The sequence below is a fragment of the Talpa europaea genome, assembly GCF_964194135.1.
Source record: "Talpa europaea genome assembly, chromosome: 7".
In the NCBI taxonomy this organism is placed as follows: Eukaryota; Metazoa; Chordata; class Mammalia; order Eulipotyphla; family Talpidae; genus Talpa; species Talpa europaea.
Window position 1 is genome coordinate 87426352 of NC_140074.1, and position 21555 is coordinate 87447906.

A 21555-nucleotide genomic window follows, 5' to 3' on the forward strand; every position below is an offset into this window, starting at 1 on the left:
CAGCCTCTGCAGCCCGGATTCGATCCTGGCCAGCCGGGGAGATAACACATGGCGAGGCAGACCTCTCCTGTCTCGCCCACTGCACCCCTTGGCAGCGTATTTCAGTCAGTCTGCCTGTTCTGTTCCCTGCTCTGTCTCTGGTGAATCCTCTCACCCTCCCACACATCCGGCCTGTACCCCAGTTCTTATAAAAAAAAAAGGGAAGTCTGGTCTGAGGCACAGAGAGCTTAAGGAACTTAGCCAAGGTCACACTGCTGGTGAGCTGCTGGCCTGGAACTTGAACCCACACTACTCAAACCCCATGTGGTTTTCATGCCTAGTGCATTCAAGAACCATTGCTTTATAATACAGGCCTGTCCCTTTTTGTCTTCTTTTATTTTCATTATTATAAATAATGTTTAGTATGCTTTTCTCATAAAAGTAAGATCTGCTTGTATCAGAAAACTTAGCAAATTCAGAGAAGCATGGAGAAAAAAATTCAAGATCTTTAATCTCAGACCTGAGCATATTAGTTAGCCCATTTAAAGAAAGACAACATCTCCCAACAACAGAGCTATACCTACTTTATGTTGGTTGAAATGTGCTCTATTTTTGGGAGATATTGTCTTTCTTTAAACTACCCCCTGCTCTTGGAAATTTAGGTTGTTCCCAGTGTTTTATAGTTATGAAATACTCTGGTGCCCTCAAAAGTGCAACTTGGCACACACCTCTGGTTTTTTCCCTTGGGAAGGTATAGAATTGGAATTGCTAGGTCAAAAGGCAGGCATCCTCAATACATCTTTTTTATTTTTATTTATTTATTTAAATAGGTTCTTTTAAAAAGATTTATTTATTTATTTACACAAGCACTGGGTACAGTCAGAAGCACGGGAGGGTGAGAGAATTCACCAGAGCCAGAGCGGGGAGCAGAGCAGGCAGAAAGGCCAAAGTACACTGCTGAGGGGAGCAGCGGGCGGCAGGAGAGGTCTGCGCGCCATGCGGGACCCTCCTCTGGTGGCCAGGGAGCAGCCGGGGATCAAAGCGGTGCCGCAGAGGCTGCGGGCAGCTTCGCAACCCAGCGCTCACCACTGCGCCACCGGGGAGGCCCACATATTTTTTATTGAAGCACCATATGCACACAGATTTTAAGTGTACAGGTTGATGAATCTGTAAACTTAAAAACCTGGTATAACCAGCATTCAGACCCTCAGTGGGCCATGACCGGCACTCTAGAGTCCCCTGGCACACAGCTAGGGGTTCTGACTTGTGTTGTCAAAGTACCCCCAGCAAAGTTTTATATTGGTCTTTTTTGAGTTTTAAGATTTTGTTTATTTTTACGTAGAACTGGGGTGTAGGCCAGAGGTGAGGGGGGTGAGAGGATTCACCAGAGACAGAGTGGAGAGCAGAACAGGCAGACTGACTGAAATACACTGCTGAGGGGAGCAGCGGGCGAGACAGGAGAGGTCTGCTGTGCCATGTGGGTCAGCTCCCCGGCGGGAGGCTGAACTCAGGCCGACTTGGTGATAGTGCTGAGACTTAACTCCCAGGCCACCAGGGAGGCCTTTTTTTTTTGAGTTTTCCTAACTGAAGATTGAAGCACATACTCTGCTTAAAAGCAGAGTGGATGGAAAATTTTCTGGAGTCAGATAGTGAGAGAGAAAGACTTCCCTTCAGCAAGAACAAGGTGATCCCCAGGCTGGGATCAGTGGGCAGCTTAAGAAGTGTTTTAAAGAAGCTAGCTTTTGCATCTGCTGCTGCTGCTTCTTTAAGACCAAACCATCTGTTTATTTAACATTAAAAATATTATGGGCCTCGCTAGTGGCCTAGGGGTAAAGTCTCAGTGCTGTCACCTCTACAACCTGAGTTCAATCCCCAGCCAGTGAGCTAACCCACATGGCGCAGCAGACCTCTCCTGTCTCGCCTGCTGCTCCCCTCAGCTGTGTATTTCAGTCAATCTGCCTGTTCTGCTTCCCACTCTGTCTCTGGTGAATCCTCTTACCCCTTGCCCCCATACCTCTGGTCTACGCCCCAGTTGTATGCAAAAAAAAACAAAAAACAAAAAACAAAAAAAAAAACCCCAAAAAAAACCTTAAAAAAAAGAAAAAAATTATTACATGTTCATGCTCAAAAAACAAAACAAACAGTTTTGAAACAGCACTGATTTTTCCTTCTAGGAATTGTCTAGGTATGTATAAGAATTTCCGTATTTATTTAAACTAATGGGATCCTACTATATGAGCTATACTGTATTTCAGTCAATCTCCCTGTTCTATTCCCCACTCTGTCTCTGGTGAATCTTCTCACCCCCAACGCCTCTGGCCTGTACCCCAGTTCTTGTATGCATAAACAAATAGTTAAAAAAATTTGAGTGTTTAGGGTATATACATATGTACATTCTACCTCATTCTTTTTTTTTTTTTAAAGATTTATTTATTTATGCATACAAGAGCTGGGGTACAGGCCAGAGGTGTGGGAGGTGAGAGGATTCATCAGAGACAGAGCGGGGAACAGAACAGGCAGATTGACGGTTGTACACTGCTGAGAAGAGCAGCGGGTGAGTCAGGAGAGGTCTGCTGTGCCATGTGGGTTGCTCCCTGGCTGGCCAGGGGATCAAACTCGTGCTGCAGTTGCTGTGGACAGCTTCATAGGTTGTGTCTTTAACTCCTTGTGCCACCAGGGAGGCCCCTCTACCTCATTCTTTTTAGTGGTCACATTGTATTCCACCTTAGGTTTGTGCTTAATATAGTGATCTCCAGATGATGGCATTTAAGTTATTTTTTGCATTTGCTATTACAAATAATGATATAATTAATTTCATGTCATAGGCCTTGTCAACTTGTATGAGTTTAGCTGTGAGAAAAACTTCTAAAAATAAAATTGTTGGCCTCAAGGTCTGTACGCTTAAAATTGTGATAGCTATCAGCAAACATCTATGCACTAATTGTGGGGGTACCTGTTTCTTTATACCCTCATGTTTATCACGTTTTTTTTTTAAGCCTTTAATATCTATGGGTAAAAGTGATGCCTTATTATTATTACCATTAAAAAGGCTTAAAATTATTTTATAGCTTCTCTAGTCCACAGTTCTGATTGCTAGGAGTTCTTCTGGCCTACTGGCATTACTGAACAGATCATAATAAATTGTGTAATTGTTGTATATTAAGTTCATGCTTCTGGAACCCAGTTTTCACAAGCAGCCTTCTTGCAATTTTTTTGGTCATCATCTTGCTTTTCAGAACTTGTGCAACGGGAAATTCAGTGTAACCCTTGAGATGGTATAGATGGGGAAGTGAACAGTGGATTGTAAATCACAATGCAGATGTTAGATGTCATTTTATCTCGCTTTTGGGGTGTGGGCTCCTAACTGACGTGGATTTGCTGGCTGGGAATGCCACTGTGCCCTGTTTTCCTGGTGGTCAGTGTCCTTTGCCATCATCCTTTATCTTCATCTGGCTTATAAGGAAAGTTGGAGGCTAATCTAGACTCCCCTTTGATGAAAGGTAAACTGAAGCCTTTGTTTCAGAAAGAGCACGTGACCTGCTCAAGTGATTCAATCGTTGAGTTGCGTTGGGAACAGAGCTGTACCCGACTGTGGCAGTACTGGGGCTGGCTTGTGCAGTCCAGAGTAGGGGAGGATCCAAGCCAAATGATCTAGTGCCTTCTTCTCTAGGGGCATCTGTTTCTTTTGCTTCCTGCCTCATCCCTATGAAAGGAAGTTGTCTCATTTTTTAGCTCCTACTGGTGCCCAAAAGGACCTACTGGCCACTACTACATAGGATCATACAATAGGATCCCATTAGTTTAAATAAATAGTTGCCCTCCTCCTTGAAATCCAGACTGCTTCTTGGTTCCACATTCCTCTAGAGCCCCTACAACTCATGAATTACCTGGGGTTCTGCCCTGGGCTTGGGGCTCTGACTGGGACTTGCCCCCTCAACTGGGACCAGGAACCCCCACAGGCCTCCACCAGGGAAGCCAGGGCCTTATGACTTACTTATCCAAAGCAGATTCTGTGGAAGGGGTGCAGAGCAACCTCAGGAGAGGAGGAACTGGCCTGGGCTGGTATTGGGGGGTCGTGGGCACTTACTCTTTCCTACTTCATCATTGCTTAGTTGTTGAGCTGCACTTTGCAATCAGGGCCTTAGTTTCCCCACCCGTAAAGTGGGCTTTGTATTGATTGTCATTTCTCTAGATTCCAGTGGGCCTGGTTTGAACTAGTAATTGGCACTTATACTGACTGACACCGATATTCATGTAGCACAGTGGCTGAGAACTTGGATTCTGGATTCAGACCTAAGTCTGCTGCCTTTGCACTGGGTAAATTAGTCAAGTTCCTTAACATCTCTGAGCCTGTGTCCTCATTTGTAAAATGGGAATAACAGATACCATCTGAGAGTGGCTGTGAGTTTGAAATGGCTGGGCCCACACTGGCCCAGGGTAAACTCACAGACACAGTTCCTGCTCCCTCCTCGCTGCTCCTAGCTTATCCTCATTTTACTCTGATGGCCTGGGGTGTGAGTCAGCTGAGGTCTGGGAGGAAGCTGGGCTGTGCTTGGTGGGGGAGGAAGCCTGGGCCTGGTCACAGAATGCTTCTCTTTTCTCTTGACTCAGTCCATCCCAGAGATTCCTAGGGACCCCTCACTGTGCACCCCCACACAGAGGAGGAACTGAGGCATCAGAAACCCGTGAAACTGAGTGGGACTGAGGCTGGGGGCAGAATCATAATAAATAGAAATTATAACAGCTCCCATAATGGTGTGGGAGCCCTGTGAAAGTGTTTACATTCATCCTGTGAGATTGGTAGCATCTGCCTCACACTATTGAGGATGACACTGCTGCCCTGAGTGATGCAGGAACTTGCTGGAGGTCCTGAAGGCTGGGAGAGGCCGGAGGCCAGGCATGTGGAGGAGGCTCTAGAAAGGCTCTCACCTCCCTCCATACCTTACAGAAGTCATCCCTTCTCCAGACTTCACTCTGGAGCGTGAGGAGAGGACTGGTCCCTTCTAGCCTCTCCAAGGCTCCTAGATCCCAGTGGAGTCAAGCAAGTGCAGGAGGCTGTGAGTTCTGCTCCCCTTCTGGCTGATGCAGCTAAGCCTTGCTCCTTGACCAGCTATCTGAATCCCATGATTCTGTGTATTTGTGGCCACCATGCAAAAAAGACCAGACCCCAGGTGGGAGGGCCCAGCCTGTGGGTGGTCCCAGGTGAGGTCTCCAAGCGCCTTCCTGTCTGAGCACACCTGTGGTCAGGCATGTGTTCAGATGAAAGTAGATAAGATGGGTGGTCGAAAGTACCTGAGCTTCGTGTGACTGTAACCCCATCTCTTTCTCCCCCACACAAAAGCACATTGAAATGCATTCCAGTCAGACTCACTGTGAACTCCCATGTGTAAAAGACTAAATGATCTGCAAAAGGAATTTTGTTATTAGTGACCCACTTGAGCCCCATGGTGAATCTGTGAGCTGATGGTGTCGTGCAGGATACTGGGTCTGGAGTAGGTGTTGGTGTTGGTGAGGCAGCAGCCCTAGAGCCCACAGCTGTTTTCACTCACCAAGCATTTTATCTTTTTTTTAAAGATTTATTTATTTATTTATGCATGTAAGAACTGGGGTACAGGCCAGAGGTGCGGGGCTGTGTGTGTGAGAGAGGGAGGATTCACTAGAGACAGAGCCGGGAACAGAACAGACTGACTGAAATACACTGCTGAGGGGAGCAGCGGGTGAGACAGGAGAGGTCTGCCACATGTTGTGGGTCACCTTAGATCCCCCTGCTGCAGCAGCTGCGGGTGGCTTCATAGTGCTGACGCTTAACCCCTTGCGCCACCAGGGAGGCCCCCAAGTGCTTTATCTTGGTGGAGACTTTCTTCATGGAGGAATAAAGGGATGCATTACTGGCTTTTATTTACTGGGGGTTGCGCCGGCTTCTAGCATAGCTGGATCCAGGAGCTCAGATGATTTCCGTGAAGGCTGGTCTTTCTTATGTTTCCTGTCTGGCAGTTCCCGCCCCTGCCTCCCTCTGGGATGTGCTCTCCGTAGTGCCAGGCTCCCATTCTGTGGTTTAGTGACTCTAGAGAGCGGAGGGGGGAACATTCTGGGAATATTATTTGGGCCTTTTTTTTTTTTTGGCCTAGAGACTAAAAAAAACGGGCAAACCAAGGATTACAAAAAGGAATGTGAATAAACAAACAAACAAACAGGAAAAAACCCCAAACAAGGTCAGGAGGGGTGTTGCTGGAAGGAGGGAAGAGGGAGCTCAAGAGAAGGAAGGGGGGGGGCCTCTTGCCCCCTCGTGCACTGGTCACCGTGGCCTGGTCAGGTGCTCTCCTCACAGCCCACTGAGTGCAGAGCTCTTTTTCTCTCAGAGGGAGAGCAGATGGGCACAGGACAAGCAAGAACCAAGGTGTCCACCTGTTGAGCATCTCCTGGGTGTGGGGTGGGTGCAGTGGGGGTGAGAGGTTGGATGTGAAGAGGTCTGGGGGTGAGAGGTATGGGTGTGTTCAGCGGGAAGCCAGTGGTCTGACACAGCCCCAGAGTGAACCACACGATCTTTCCTCTGCTGGTGAAGAGGGAGTGGTCTGACCAGGGACCCCCAGGTACCTGCTGAGAGGCCAGCTGCCTTGGAGGAAAGGACCCCACACTTACCGAGTGTGTACCTGGGTATGTGCCCACTTACGTGCATATGAGCAGGTCCGTCTGCATCCATGCGCGCGCTGTGTTTGTATGGGAAGTTGTGGGCGTGTGAGCTGTGCAGATGTCTGCTAGTGTCTATATGAACTTACATATGAATGTGTCGTGCATGTGCACACATATCCACACACATGAATTTTCCATGCGGGCGCATGCATGTATGCTCTGGCCCACACAAGTGCAGGTGTCATTACATGTGTGGGCGGGTTTATCTGCTTTGTGTTGAACCATGGTGGAGCAGGAAGGCAAAGGCTTTCCCTTGGGCAGCCCTAAAGAATGGGTGTGTGGGGTCCCAGCCTGCAGGACTCCCTGAGCCTTCCAGCAAGTCTGTCCCCTTCAGGCACAGCTGTGGGAATCCTTGGGCCTCCCCGGGTTCTGTTCTGGGAAATGGGCTGTGTGGGGCTAAAGCTGCCCACTCTGACTGTGGTGCAATCTGCCAGCGGAGCCCCTTCCGGAGCTGCGGGTTCCTCTGGGTGTGGGGAAGCTGCCCTCTGCAACCTCCTCTGCTTGTCTTGTTGCCTCCCTGAGGGCAGGACACACCTCCCAGCACTGGGCCTCACCCACAGGAAGTGCGGGTTTTGGGGAGGGCCACGGGGAGGTGCTGCGCTGGGCGCCCCGCCCTTTGCCTGGGCCGTCTGAGCCCGCTGCACAGCTAGGGCTGTCTCTTCAACAGCCCTGGGGACATCGCTGGCCCCCCAGGGTCCTGAGGCCACAGCCATGTTTGGCAGGAAGCGCAGTGTCTCCTTTGGGGGCTTCGGATGGTGGGTGACATATGGCAGGGCGGTCGAAGGGATGGGACTGAACCAACTGTGAGGTCTTGTGTGTGGCTGTGGCTGTCTGTGGGAACAGAGGGCTCAGATTGTGCCTGAGACCTGGGTCTGTAAGGGGCACTTTCAGATGCCTGGGCCAGATGGAATGGAGGGTCTGGTGAGACTTCAAATACAAAGCTTTTCCTCACTGTCCCTTGGGTACAGTCTTCTGGGGGATCCAGAAGGTCGGAGCTGGAGCCAGTGTGAGTGTGGCGGCATGACTGGGCTTGAATGTGTGTCTCTGTGCCCCCTGTGGGAATGCATGTCTGTGATGTGTGTGCGTGTGTGCCACAGTTGCCTGTATGTGTGATATGTGCCAGGCTCGGTGGGTGTGCCTGTGCGTGTGACCATGAGTGCACCCTGTGTTTCTGAGCAGGTGATGGTCTGCACCGCAGGTCACCTGTACCTGCGTGTGCTCGTGTATGTGCAAGTGTTATGCTTCTGTCTGTCATCTTTGTGACTTCAGGGCAGGTGGCACCTGTGGCCCACTGGACCTTTGGGCTACCTCCTGTCAGTAGGCTTGAGTGTGAGGAGGGGGATGGCCTGTCCCCAGAGATCCCTCCCCTCTCCCCTCGTCCCTGGGCAGCCAGACCTAGCTCCATCTAAGCGCGAGCACTGGCCTATGTGCCAGCATCTTGCCTGGCTCTCTGGGCCACCTTTTGGCAGTAAGCTTCTGTCTGGGACAAAGGAGAGACTCTCCCGGGGGACAGATAGTGGGGCGCTGGAGTCAAAGCCTTGTCTCTGGTTACCAGCTGTTGGCAGCTTCTCCTCAGCTGGGCAACAGGCTCTAGTGGTTTTCATTATCGGTTTCCTTTCAGCTTCTGGGCCTGCGGTATTGTCAAAGAAAGGTTCCTGCAGGGGGAGAGGGCTGGGGGTGTCCTGGGTGGAAGCTGGTGGGTAATGAGGGGCGCAGGAGGCAGGGAGGCACAGAGGGCTGCCCAGAGACGGGCTCTGCTCCTTAGCCACTGCCATATGTGTGCTTTTTATTTCCCCTTCCCTCTTCTTGAAAGCACTTGGCCCTTGTCCATTCGTCCTCTGGCAGGAAGGGATCATGGGTGCTCCTTGTTGAGCGGATGGGGACGGTGAGGAAGGGACAATGCCAGGGGGGCACAGGGTGGCATGCTCCATGAGCTTTCCCTGATGCCTGGGCCAAGGGGCTGCTGTCCCGAGGGTAGGATCTGGGTTTGAATCACATCTGCTTCCTGGTCAGGATGCAATTCAAGGCTGGAGTTCTATGGGGCAGGGCTCAGGCGATGAGTGGGGCCCCCAAGATCCACCTCCTCTGAGTGGTGTGGGGGTGATGGGGGCACATCCCACATGCTCACTAGCTCCTTGTGGAATGGCTAAGTGAGGGGCTTTGCCCCCCCAATAGACATTTGGTTGGGGGCCCATTGAGTTTGAGGGGATAAAAGAGCATCCTGGTGGGGTTGGAGGGCTAGGGTGGCAACAGAGTGCTGGAGTGGAGTTTGGGTGTCATCTGGGGATGGCTGTCAACTGGGAGGGGCTGTCACAGTGGCTGGGGGTGGGGTGGGGGGAGTTACATATGCCTGGAGCCCTGGTCCACTCCAGACAGTGAATGAAATCTTGGAAGTGGTATTTTTGAAAGCTCCATTGGAGGTGAGGGTGGATAGCCACTAACATCAGGGTTAGGCAGGTGATGAGGGTGGATGAAATGGGCAGAGGAGGGACAAGAGAGAAGGTGCCAGGGAGAGACTGGGACTTTGGCTTCCTTAAAGGGAAAAGCCCATTGTCACAGCTGCTGATCTTTAGTTTCAGCTCTGCTGAGGCCCCACCCTCCCAGGGTCACACCCCAGCTCAGGTTCCTATGGACAGACGCCTGGGTAGGTGTAGACACTGGGTTCTGCATGGGGGAACCTGTGTTCTATCATGGTGGTTGGGCCACACCAGGAGTCTGGGTTCTGGTGCTGTCTCCACCTTCGCTCATTGAGGAACTCGGATGGGACACTTCCCTTCCCGGGTCTCAGTTTCTCCCCATGTAGGTGGGCTTTCTGCCTTACTTACAGTGCAGGGGTGTTGAAAGATTTAAAGCAATTGCTTGAGAAAGTATAAAATATAAGCGCTTATTGTTAGGGGTTACTCGAGGTTTGCTCTGTTACAAGTATTATAGCAGAAAAAAGGGACCTGACTCTGGGGTCCCCTACCCTTTCTGGTGGATTGAATGGGAGAGGAGGAGGGGTTCATCCCGGAGGGGAGTAGAGCCCAACAAGACCTTTGGGGACTAGTAATGAAACCCAAGGAAGGGGCCAGCAGGTATGTGGGGAGGAAGCTGGGAGGGACCTCCTTTAGGAACCCTGGGGTGTGGCTTGCTTTGCTGTTGGGAACTGAGATCAGAATGTGCTGGGAGCTTACTCAGAGTGAAAGATCCTACCTCCTAACTCAAGGGCTTGGGGCTGACTTGTGATTCCTGGGGTAGTCTTTGTCCTTGCCATGTGGCTCTGGATACAACTTTGCTCTCCTTGCTGGCCCAGTGGTTGTGTGTGTGAAAGCAGTGGCAGAGCTGAGCTGGCTGGACAGGAGTGGCTGAAGGGACTTGCCAGCGTTTCAAGCATCTTGGAAGGAGTGGTGATTTTGGTGGCACTGATGGTGATGATGACAAGAGGATGGTGGTAAAAGTGATGATGATGGTACACTGATGGTGACCCTCTTGCTTAGGTTGTGACCCTAAACAAGAGAGGGTGGAGTAGGTTTCACACCTACCTTTGCATCTCTGGAGAGAGGAAGGGGCTGCTTTGCAGCCATAAGGGCTGGCATATGCAGGGGCTAAAAATAGAAGCTTAGCAGCGTTGCCTCATCTTCCCACAAGGGTGGAGGGTGGTGCAGGCTGGGGTGGAGGAGCTGGCTGCTGGGACAGTCTGTCGCAAACGTGATCTTCCCTGCTCTGAGCTTATGTGCCTGACAGATCCCACCTGCTGGTGTTCCTGGATCCTACTGCCAGGTTCTGTTCTAGAAGTGGGGTCTGCGTCTTTTTTTTAAAGATTTACTTATGCATACAAGAGCTGGGGTGCAGGCCAAGGGTGCAGAGGGTGAGAGGATTCACCAGAGACAGAGCGGGGAACAGAACAGGCAGATTGACTGAAATACACTGCTTAGGGGAGCAGCGGGCAAGAGGGGAGAGATCTGCTGCACCATGTGGGTAGCTCCCTGGCCGGGGATGGAACTCGTGCTGCAGTGGCTGCGGATAGCTTTGTAGTGCTGAGACTTAACCCCTTGCGCCACCAGGGAACCCCTGGTGGTCTGCCTCTTTGGATGAAATGGCAGCTCCCAGAACAGGAGGGTCCCTGTTGCTGGGGGTGCTGGCATTTTTCCAAAGCAGAAGCTCAGTAAATATTGATGTGCTGATTGTCTAGCTGCCTATGAAGCTGGATTGCAGAGTCCTTTTGTAGAATGTGGGTGTTGAAGGGAGAGGCTGCATACAAGGTGCCTAAGATCCCTGGGTTTGGAGTCAGATTACCTGGATTCAGACTAGCCAGTGATTTTATCCATCTGAACCTCATTGTTCTCATCTCTAAAACAGGACAATAACATTTCCTATTTCACAGTCTTATGTGTGACTTTAGCCCTCCCAGAACTCACAATTCTTCCTTCCGGGGCTGGTGAACTTCTTCCAGTAGCAGCTGTCCCCTGCAGGGCCCTCCTGGTCTGGTGGTCTGAACTGGCTAGTAACTCCACCTCTGCAGATGAGAGCAGGAGCCTTCCTCCTGGCACTGACCAAAATCCTGGCTTTTCTTTTTGCAGGATCGACAAGACCATGCTGGCGAGCCTGAAGGTCAAGTAAGTAGCCACTTCCTGTTTTGTAGAGGTTAGAGAAGATGGCAGATTGGAACTCTCATGGGGCTGTTTACCCTCAAGTTGTTCAGTGGGGCTGCTGTGTTTGTATCAGAGACTCTCATCATTCAGGGGCTTCTTGATTAGAGGAGGTTGGACAAGGCTCTTGATTCCTGGGGTATTGTGTAGTATCTGGGGGAAGGGCAAAGTTGGGTTGAAAGTAGCAGACCACAGAGTGGGGGAAGCGTGTGTAGTGCTATGGCTTTTGGTTCAGAACTTAGGGGTATAAGAAAGAGAATTTTATTTTCTGTCACCTTAATTATTATGTGAAAACCCAATTCTATTAAGTTGTCTCTTTGATATTCCCACTCACCTGAGCAATTGCGCCACGTAATTCTGGGACCTCATAACACAGCCTTCTGTGTGTGTGTGTGTGTGTGTGTGGGTGGGTGGGTGGGTGGGTGGGTAATTTGGTCACTGAGTCATATGTTACTAGACATGTGTCATCCTGATTGGTCTGGCCCTGGGACTTTCTGATGCTTCCAAAGCAGATTTAGGGTCTAGAGATTGTCTGCCTCCATTTACTACATGTCACACACCTGTCTGGGGAAGCCCTAAGCAAGCATGTAGAATCCCATACCACTCTCCCCTCACCACTTTTGTTTCTTTTCCTTCCATGTTTCTGGCCAAGTCATTTTGTCCGCATCCTGATCTCCTTTCCCCCTTGAGATATAACAAAAGTCAAGTTCTATCTGCGTTCCGCCCTTGGGCAATGAGCACTGACAAGCCATCTGCTCCAAGCGACTAATTGAAAAGGAGGGAAATTCTAGGAGGTAAAAATAGTTTGGGTCACCAGCTCAAAATATTTTCCTGCTACATGTGAATGAACTCGTGTGTGACAAATTCCTCTAATGAGTCCTTCAGAGGTAGTGCCTCCTGCTTGTAACTCCCCCCTCTCAACTGATAAGTTTTCCAAGCTGACCTCTCTCACCTATGCCATTCAGATGCCAATACTGAATGAGATTTCCCACTCTGGTTTGTTTTGCTCAGCATGGTGAGGGTGGGCAGTTTGCAGGGCAGGGATAAATGGCAAACTGTCCCTGCTCCAGAGCTTTCACTCTCTCTGAAGAGCTGATGCCAGAGATGGAATGGAAGCTTCTAAAATAGCTCTAAAAGATGGGTGGGACAATGGACCCACCTGTACCTGTGCTGGGTCGGCATGAGGTGTACTTCAGGGTAGCCCAGCGTTCAGGGCACACCATTCTTGGGCAAGACATTTAACGCCTCTGCACTATATTTTCTGTAATTTTTGACCAGGAGCACAATATTATCTGCTCCTCCTAGAGCTTCTCAGCGTATTGAATGAGATGGTAGGTAGGGAGCAGAGTTACTAAGGACTATGGAATGGTAGAGTGTTTCTTTTTTTTTTTTTAATTTTTTTTTTTAATAGAGGCATGTTTATTTATTTATTTATTTGTTTGTTTGTTTGGTTTTTGTTTATACATGCACTGGGTACAGTCAGAAGCACGGGAGGGTGAGAGAATTCACCAGAGCCAGTGCGGGGAGCAGAGCAGGCAGAAGGACCGAAGCACACTGCTGAGGGGAGCAGCAGGCCGCAGGAGAGGTCTGCGGGCCATGTGGGACCCTCCTCCGGTGGCCAGGGAGCAGCCGGGGATCGAACCGGCGCCGCAGAGGCTGCGGGCAGCTTCGCAACCCAGCGCTCAACCGCTGCGCCACCGGGGAGGCCCGGTAGAGTGTTTCTTTTGGTGCTGTCTCAGGACATCTAGTTCAATGTCACAGGTATTTATTGAGGGCCTGATTGTTTTAACTGATAAAGCTGATACAGGCATCCTGCAAGGAAACTAGTTACAAGGGGGAGTGAAGGGTCGGGGCATGGGCCGGTATTGAGATTGGGACCACAGTGGGGTATCTGGGGGGCAGGCTGAGGGCTTAAGCACTGGAGAGGTGGAATTGAGCTGGTTATTTGGGACACTGTGTAGGGATTGTGTTCCTACTTGTCCTTGGTTAAGATTCCTTTGATTGCAAGAAACAAAAACCTACTGAAATCTGGTTAAGAAAAAGATGGAGTTTATGGAAAAAAATCGCAAGGTGCCTCAGGGAACCCAGGGGAGGAGGTGGAGGTACAGCTCTGGAGGTGTTGAACAGGACCTAGACATTCATCCTCATCACAGCTGGCTTCCTTGCAGAAGTTGATCCTAAATTTGGATCCTAAATTTCATATGTAAATACCAGGCTAATTTTCAAAAAGAAGAGCAACACTATAGTTACTACAAAACTCCAATAGTCATGACAATGTGGCCTTGGCTGAAGGGCCAGCATGTAGGCCAGTGGAAGAGAATTCAGAGCCCAGAAATAAACCCTCACATGTGCAGTTAATTGATTTTCAACCAGCGTGTCATAATAATTCAGAGGAGAAAAATAGTCTCTCAACAAACGGTCTGAGACAACTGAGGTCCACATGCAAAAGGCTGAAATTGAACTCTTCTCTCATACCACATGCAAAAATGAACTGAAAATAGATCAAAGACCTAAACGTAATTGTTAAAATGATAAAACTTTCAGGAGAAAAAGTTGGGGTAAATCTTGGTGACTTTTGGATAAGACAACGGTTCCTTAGATGTGATACCAAAACCAAAAGCAATTAACAGTAACAAATTGATGAATTGAACCTTATCAAAATTAAAAACATTTTAATCATCATTTTGTTTTTATTTTCCTCAAATTTTATGAATTTGCCAATTGTTTGCATAATTATATAATTTTGGGAGTACAGCCTCACACCTCCCTAAGAGCACGTGCTCCACTCGTCCTCCCCTAGAGCTCCGGGGTGCCATCACCTTCTCTTTCCTGTCCCCTCCCCCCATCTGGTAGCTAGTATAGTTTTCAGAGTCTATGAATTATTTTTGTTGTGTTTTGCCAGTTTGTTTTCTTTGGCTATTTATATTTTGCAAATGAGTGAAACCGTTAGGTAAACTTTCACTTTCTCACTTATTCACTTAGCATCATCACCTCAGGATCCATCTATTTTGTCCCAAAAGGCAGCACTTGATCTTTCAAAATGAAAAACTTTCATGCTCCACAGGAGCATATCAAGAAAGTGAAAAGATGACTCACAGAATGGGGGGAAACTATTTGCAAATCACGTATCCGATGAAGGACTCATTTCAGAAATACAGAAAGAACGCTTACTACTCCATAGTACAAAGTCAACACAATTAAAAGCGGGCAAAGTTATCTGAATAGACATTTCTCCAAAGAAGTTATACAAATGAACAATAAGCACATGAAAAGATGTTCAACATAATTATCCTTCAGGAAAATGCACATCAGAACCATAATATAAGATCCTACTTCCCACCCACTGGATTGACTATAATAAAAAAGGCAGTGTTGGTGAGGATGTGGAGAAATTGGAACCCTCATACTGGGATTCAAATGCCTACTACTACTGGGAATGTAAAATGGTGCACTTGCTTTGGAAAATAATCCGGCAGTTTCTCAAAAGGTGAAACATTGAGCAGCAATTCCATTCTTAAGTATATATCCAAGAGAAGTGAAAACATGCATTCTTACAGAAACTTATATCCAAATGCTCGGGGCATCTTTATTCATAATTGCCCAAAGTAGAAGCAACCCAAATGTCCATCAGCAGATGAATGAATGGATAAGTAAGAGGTGGCGTATCCTTACAATGGTATTATTTGGCCTTAAAAAGGAATTAAGTATTGATACATTTTACAACATAGGTGTACTTTGAAAACATACTATGTGAGAGTCATTCCCAGAAAACCACATCTTGTGTGATCCCATTTTAAAAAAATATTTATTTTATTTCTTTATGCATATAAGAGCTTGGGTGTAGGCCAGAGGTATGGGGTGTGGGAGGATTCACCAGAGACAGAGTGGGGAGCAGAACAGGTGGATCTACTGAAATACACTGCTGAGGGAACAGCGGAAGAGACAGGAGAGGTCTGCTGTGTCATGTGGGTCACCTCCCTGGTTGGCATAGGGGATAGAATTCGTGCTGCAGAGGCTGCAGATAGCTTCATAGTGCTGAGACTTAACTCCTTGCGCCACTAGGGAGGCCCTTGTGTGATCCCATTTTTATGAAATGTCTAGAGTAAGAAATCCATCGATACAGAAAATAGATTCATAGTTTCCTAGCACTGGGGAGGTTGTGGAGGGAATAAGGAGAGTGAATGCTAAGGATACAGAGGATGCAGGCTTCTTTTTGGGGGTGATGAAAATGTCCTGAAACTACTTGGTGGTAATGGTCACACAACTGTGTGACTATGCCAAAAACCATTGAAGTGTGCACTGCTTAAAAATTATTTTCTGTTTTTCAAGTTTTATTGGTTTGTCACTAGTTTACATACCTATATCATTTGGGGAGTAGAACTGTACACAGTAAAATGGTGAATTAATGGTATGTAAATTACATTTTAATAAAGCTGTTAAAAAAGAGAGAGAAAGTCTGAATTGCCTTGGGTGGGATCACTTGTATACCCCTGGTCCAGACAGCTCAGCTGGGGAGATGGGGTTTTAGGCTGTGGCTGCTGTGGCCACATCTCTATGTGGCAAGTTTTAGTTCTCAGAGAAGAGAGATGGATTATGGGCTGGGCAGACACCTAAGAGATTTTATCTAGCCACCCCGACTACCCTTGGCATTAAAAGGAAGACCAGCACCTACTGCCCCACTGACAACCTTACATGCTAAGGTTTCACAACGACCTCATGAAGCAGCTGTTACTCTCTTCATTTTACAGCTGAAAAATGGAAGCTCAGCAAGGTTAGGAAACTTGGTTGCGGTCAACAGTGAGTCACGCAGTAGGCATTTGAATCCTGGCCTGTACTTCGTGGCTAGTTCAGTGCAGGCTGGAACCAAGGAGTTCTGCGCACCCACCCCCACTCTCTTTTCCTGATGTGCTTTGGGCTGTGTGTATAGAGTCTGTGAGTCTTGGCCACAGAATGGCCCTCTACTTCCACAGTGCTGTGTGAGGATCCCTAGCTTCTTGGGGTTCATCCCCCGCTGGGGGCCCAGGTTGAGCATTGCCTGTGGGGCCTGAATGAAGAAACCCTTCAGAGGCAATAGCTCCAGCCACAGAGGAGCACTGGAGAGGGGGCTGTGATAGGAGGAAGAGTTGGGAGGGCCAGGTTATAGTCTGCAGGCCAACTGGAGACTATATTAATATTAACCTCTCTGAGCCTCAGTTTCCCCATCTGTAAAATGGGAGTGTTAGACTAGGGTCCAACCTGCTCTCTTTGAACTTTGATATTATAGGAATCTAGCTTAATGGCTAGGACCTCGATGATGGTAGGTACTTGCTGTTGAATAAGTGAATGCTGGCATGAATGGCTGTCTTTGGGATCAGGGGCTCTGCACACTTTATCTCTGGTTCCCTAGTGTTAGCACCATGTCTGGCACATAGCAGATTCTCTGTCTACGCTTGCCAAATGGATCAACTATGGGTCATCATGATTAGCCCAACACATGCAGGTGGAAGGATGGACAGGAGAAGCAGGGTCAGCAGATGGGGCTCCTGGGGCTCCCCCTTCTTCAGTCTGCTGTGGAGCCAGCTGGTCGTAATGCCCCTATCTGCAGAAGTTAAGCCAGAGTCAGACTAGATTTCCCTGGAAGAAACCCCGGTTTGCAGGGTTAGGTGTCTGGGTCTGCTTATGGAGGTCCTTCAGATAGCTTCCCAAGGGTGAGGACCTGAGCCCCACTTTCCTTCACTCCTTTTTGCTGCCCCTTACCCTCCCTCTCAGAGAGCCCTGCTTCTTTGTTAAAGAAAGAGGCATGTGTCTCTTTGTGTGTATGTGTGGCTGCCGCCCAGGCTGGTAAGTCATGCTGCAGTCATCTGAGAGGACCACTGCACAGGGGACCAGCCACAGGGGACTGGCCACGGCGGGACTGGTGGACGTGGGGGTGATTCGCAGAGCCCATCTCCACTCCTGGGGCACAGGGCAGTGCTCTCTGTCTTGATGACGAACATCTAGAATCCATGGCCTTGTGAGAAAAAGAATCCAACTTTTTATTTCTTTATTTTGAAAGGGCTCAACAATGCATGATTTTTATTCTGTTACTCTGAAAGCTTGTATCGCAAAATGCATTAAACCAAGGAAAATAACTGAAGATTTATGGGCCCGTTTGTGCTTTACAAAAGAAAAAATGTTGCCACTAATTTGCTCAGATACAGCAGCTTAGTGGTCCTGTATTTTGTAGAGGTTTTTAAGAATGGCTTTTAAGGCAGGAAGAAAAGGAAAACATCCACTACCCCCTCCCAGAATTTAAACAGGGCAGCAGCTGTCTTTAAACCCAAACACATTGATAGCAGCAGGTCACATGTGGCCAGGGTAAGTGTAGAACGGAGATGTTCCAGACACAGCTAGGACTGTCCACAAAGCTAATACACTAAAACCATATGATTACATTTTGAAAGAAAACACACAAAAACCAGGCCTCCCGGGTGGCTCAGGGGGTTGAGCACCGCACTGTGAGGCAGTCCACAGCCTCTGCAGCATGAGTTCTATACCCGGCCGGCAGGGGAGAAACCCACATGGTGAGGCAGACCTCTCCTGTCTCTCCTGCTGCTCCCCTCAGCAGTGTATTTGGGTCAGTCTGCCTGTTCTGTTCCCCACTCTGTCTCTGGTGAATCCTCTCACACCCTGTGTCTCTGGCCTGTACCCCAGCTCTTGTATGCATAAATAAATAAATCTTTAAAGAAAAGTTAAAAAAAAAGAAAATGCACAAAAATGCACAAAAACCAAGTAGAAATTTTGAGATTTTCCTTTTTTTTTTTTTTTTTTTATAAAAGATTTATTTTCTTTATACAAGAACTGGAGTACAGGCCAGAGGCACGGGAGGGTGAGAGAATTCACCAGAGACAGAGTGGGGTGCAGAACAGGCAGATGAACCGAAAACACTGCTAAGTAGAGCAGCGGGCAAGACAGGAGAGTTCTGCCGTGCCATGCGGATATCTCCCTGGCCGCCGGGAATCGAACCTGAGTTGCAGAGGCTGTGGACAGTTTCACAGTGCTGCGTTCAACCCACTGCGCCACCGTGGAAGCCCCTTGAGATTTTTCATTTGAAGGTAAATCTTAATGCTAGTAAATTCCCACGTATGCTAATTTAAATACCCATTAATTAAAACACACATTGCGAAATTACACACATCTATTCTCTCCACATGTCAGTGTGAGTTCATTTCATGGTTTGGCGATGGGGAGGACAGATTCCTCTTGAGCTGTGAGACAGCATTGTTTCTTTACAGTTAACTTGCAAAATTCATACAAAACAGTAATCAACAACGATCTTCTGATTGTTAACTCACAAGGAAACACATTCAAAGCTGCATTTTGTTAAGGTTTCTGCATTGAGATGTAGAAAAACTGAAGTACACAAATATTGAAAAGGTTATAAATTCCTTAATTTTTTATTCCTGGTACCATGACCACAGTTTACAGGGCAATATACCTGATGTAATGAAAAAGACAAAGCTACAACACAAAGAGACCTCAGCATGTACATCTAGTTGATACCACTTTGCATTCATCAGTAACTGCACTTTTTGCAGACTGTAACTGTGACAGTCCTGGACGAGGAGGGTTTCTTGTTTAAGCTGTGGTAACTTCTGACCATGGACTATCATGCCTTCTTTTTTTTAGAAACTTTTTTTTTTTATTTTTTAACAGTTTTGCAGTTCTATAGAAGTTGTAAAGGAACTAGAGTGTGTTCCCATATACACTCGCTTAATTTGCCGCAATGTTAACCTCAATCACAATTGTGGTACATTTGGCAAAACTAATAACATTATTGATGCATTACTATTATCTAAACACCATACTTTATTTGGATATCATTAGGCTTTCTCTTGCACTGTTTTTTTTTTTTTTAAGATTTATTTATTCATGCATGCAAGAACTGCAGCACAGGCCAGAGGTGTTGGGGGTGAGAGGATTCACCAGAGACAGAGCAGGGAACAGAACAGGCAGACTGACTGAAATACACTGCTGAGGGGAGCAGCGGGCGAGTCAGGAGAGGTCTGCTGCGCCATGTGGGTAGCTCCCTGGCTGGCCGGGGATCGAACTTGTGCTGCAGTGGCTGTGGATGGCTTCATAGGCTGCATCTTAACCCCTTGTGCCATCAGGGAGACCCCTCTTGTGCTGTTTTTTTTTTTTTCTTTTCATCTAGGTTATCACATCATCTTTAGTCTTTTTGTTCTCATAACCCCCTCTGGACTGTGATAATTCTGAATTTTCTTGGTTTTGATGACCCTCGTCGTGTTGTAGACTGTAAGTCATATATTTATATCGTTCCTTCTTGTGGCAGGTTGTTACAGTTCTTCTAATGATAGTCTCACAGATAACTGCAGCCTTCCTGACAGTTCCCTCCCTCCCTCTTGCTCTCTCCTTCACATTTCCTCCTCCCTTCCTCTTTCACTAAGAATTGTGGCCCCTTTCTGCTGATCTTTTCTTTTTTTTAAAAAAAGATTTTATTTATTTATTTTTGCATAGAAGAGCTGGGGGTGTAGGCCAGAGGTGCAGGGTGTAGGCCAGAGCCAGAGTGGGGAGCAGAACAGGCAGATCTACCGAAATACACTGCTGAGGGGAGCAGCGGGTGAGACAGGAGAGGTCTGCTGCCCACGTGGGTCAGCTCTCTGGCCAGGAATCCAACTCAGATGATCACAGTGGGCCTTCATGGTGGTAGTGCTGAGACTTAACCTCTAGGCCACCAGGGAGACCCTCCTTGCTGCCTTTCTTTTAGAACCTTCTCGTACCATAGTCACCATTTCCACCGCCAGATCCATAATCACCACCATAGGGACAGCTTGAGCTTCTTCTACTAAAAATGCCCTCCTTCATGGCTCCATAATTTGATCTCTGTAGTTGTCCACTATAATTTCCAAAATCATTATAGTTCCCACCACCTCCATAGTTACTACTGCTAAAATGTCCTCTTCATTGTAACATGTATCTTCCACCACCAGCAGCATACCCACTATCTTGGTTTCCATATCCTGGTTGACCGCCACCAGAGCCTCCTCTACTACTGTAGCCATGGCCAGCGCTATAGTTGCCACCATAACCTCTGAATACATTATATACACCATCATCTCCTCCATAACTGCCTCTGCTGCCACCACCTCCTTCCACCACTATAACCTCCTCCACCAAGTTTCCTCAATGGCCAGAGTTACCTGCATCATTTCCAAGCTTTCCTCCATGACCCATAAAGCTGCCAGATGCACTTCTAAGGCCTCTCTGTAATCCAGCACATGGCCTTTCTTATTGAGAAAGGGGCTTTTCCACTTCACAGTTATGCCCATTAATAACATGGTATTTCTGAACGGCAGTTTTATCAACTGTATCATGATCTTCAAAAGTTACAAAAGCAAATCCTCTCTTTTTTTCCATTCTGTACTTCCATTGCTGTACTTTTCGAAGTGGTCTCAAATCATGTTCTTCCATATTTTCTTTAATACCACCAACAAAAAATTTCATTGCTGTTAAATGGGCACCAGTCTTCACAGAATCTTTTCTAGAAGCAGCTCTCTCTGGTTCCAGCAACCTCATGAGATTGTGCTCCCACCTCTTCCACACAAGAGTAAGCCACAAATCCAAAGACCCTGGGACATTTTGTTTGGTGGGGGGGTGTTTCTCATCACCATACCACCTGTAAGTGTGCTCATTTCTCAAAGTGTTCTCTTAAACGATGACCTGTAGTGTCAAAACTCAGACCACCAGTGAACTGTTTTCTCAACTGCTTTTGTTCCTTTGCATCATGGTGGAGGTGGCAGCCCTGGATGGCTGGAGTCCAGCTGAGGGCCACCGGGTGTTGGCTACATCTTTGTTTTGTGACCCAACTTTCCTCTTTCAACTTGGATTCAATGTGGGACTGAGAGGAAGAGGCAGGGTTAGTCAAGTGATGCCGAGAATCTAACCTTTTAATTGATGCTTTCAGCCTTAGGTCATGAGATATGGCGACTCAGGATAGAGGAAACACGTCACAGGCTTAGAGGTGACTGTGCCCTTATTTCTTCCTCAGGGGGAGAGTGCGTGCTGGAGGAGCAGCCTTGGGGAAGGGGGGGAGGGATAGCATTTCAGCTGTTCTGTGGTTTGGCCAGAAGATACCACATGTGACCCTTCTCTAGGTTTCAGATTTCACCAGCTAAGATCTCAAAATCCTACTAAAGTTGAGGTGACCACACAGAATAGGAGCAGACAGTGTGTCTGTGTAGCTGCCCTGGGGCCCCTGATGGCAGCTCTGGAGACCTTG

At 47.9% G+C, this 21555-nt stretch overlaps 1 protein-coding gene and 1 pseudogene across 2 annotated transcripts in view; one reads left to right on the plus strand and one right to left on the minus strand.

Moving 5' to 3' along the window:
- The window catches only part of RAP1GAP2 (RAP1 GTPase activating protein 2), a gene marked incomplete at both ends in the record, with an annotated part of 211514 nt that overhangs the window by 20244 nt on the left and 169715 nt on the right, over positions 1-21555 (plus strand). The window contains one exon of the mRNA XM_084238203.1: positions 11229-11264. Within this exon, the coding sequence (XP_084094329.1) occupies positions 11229-11264 (36 nt within the window). The remainder of the gene's footprint in view (positions 1-11228; positions 11265-21555) is intronic.
- Positions 20040-20892, minus strand: LOC311174077 (heterogeneous nuclear ribonucleoprotein A3-like; annotated as a pseudogene). Its single transcript has one exon. The product of its transcript is annotated as a heterogeneous nuclear ribonucleoprotein A3-like (transcript).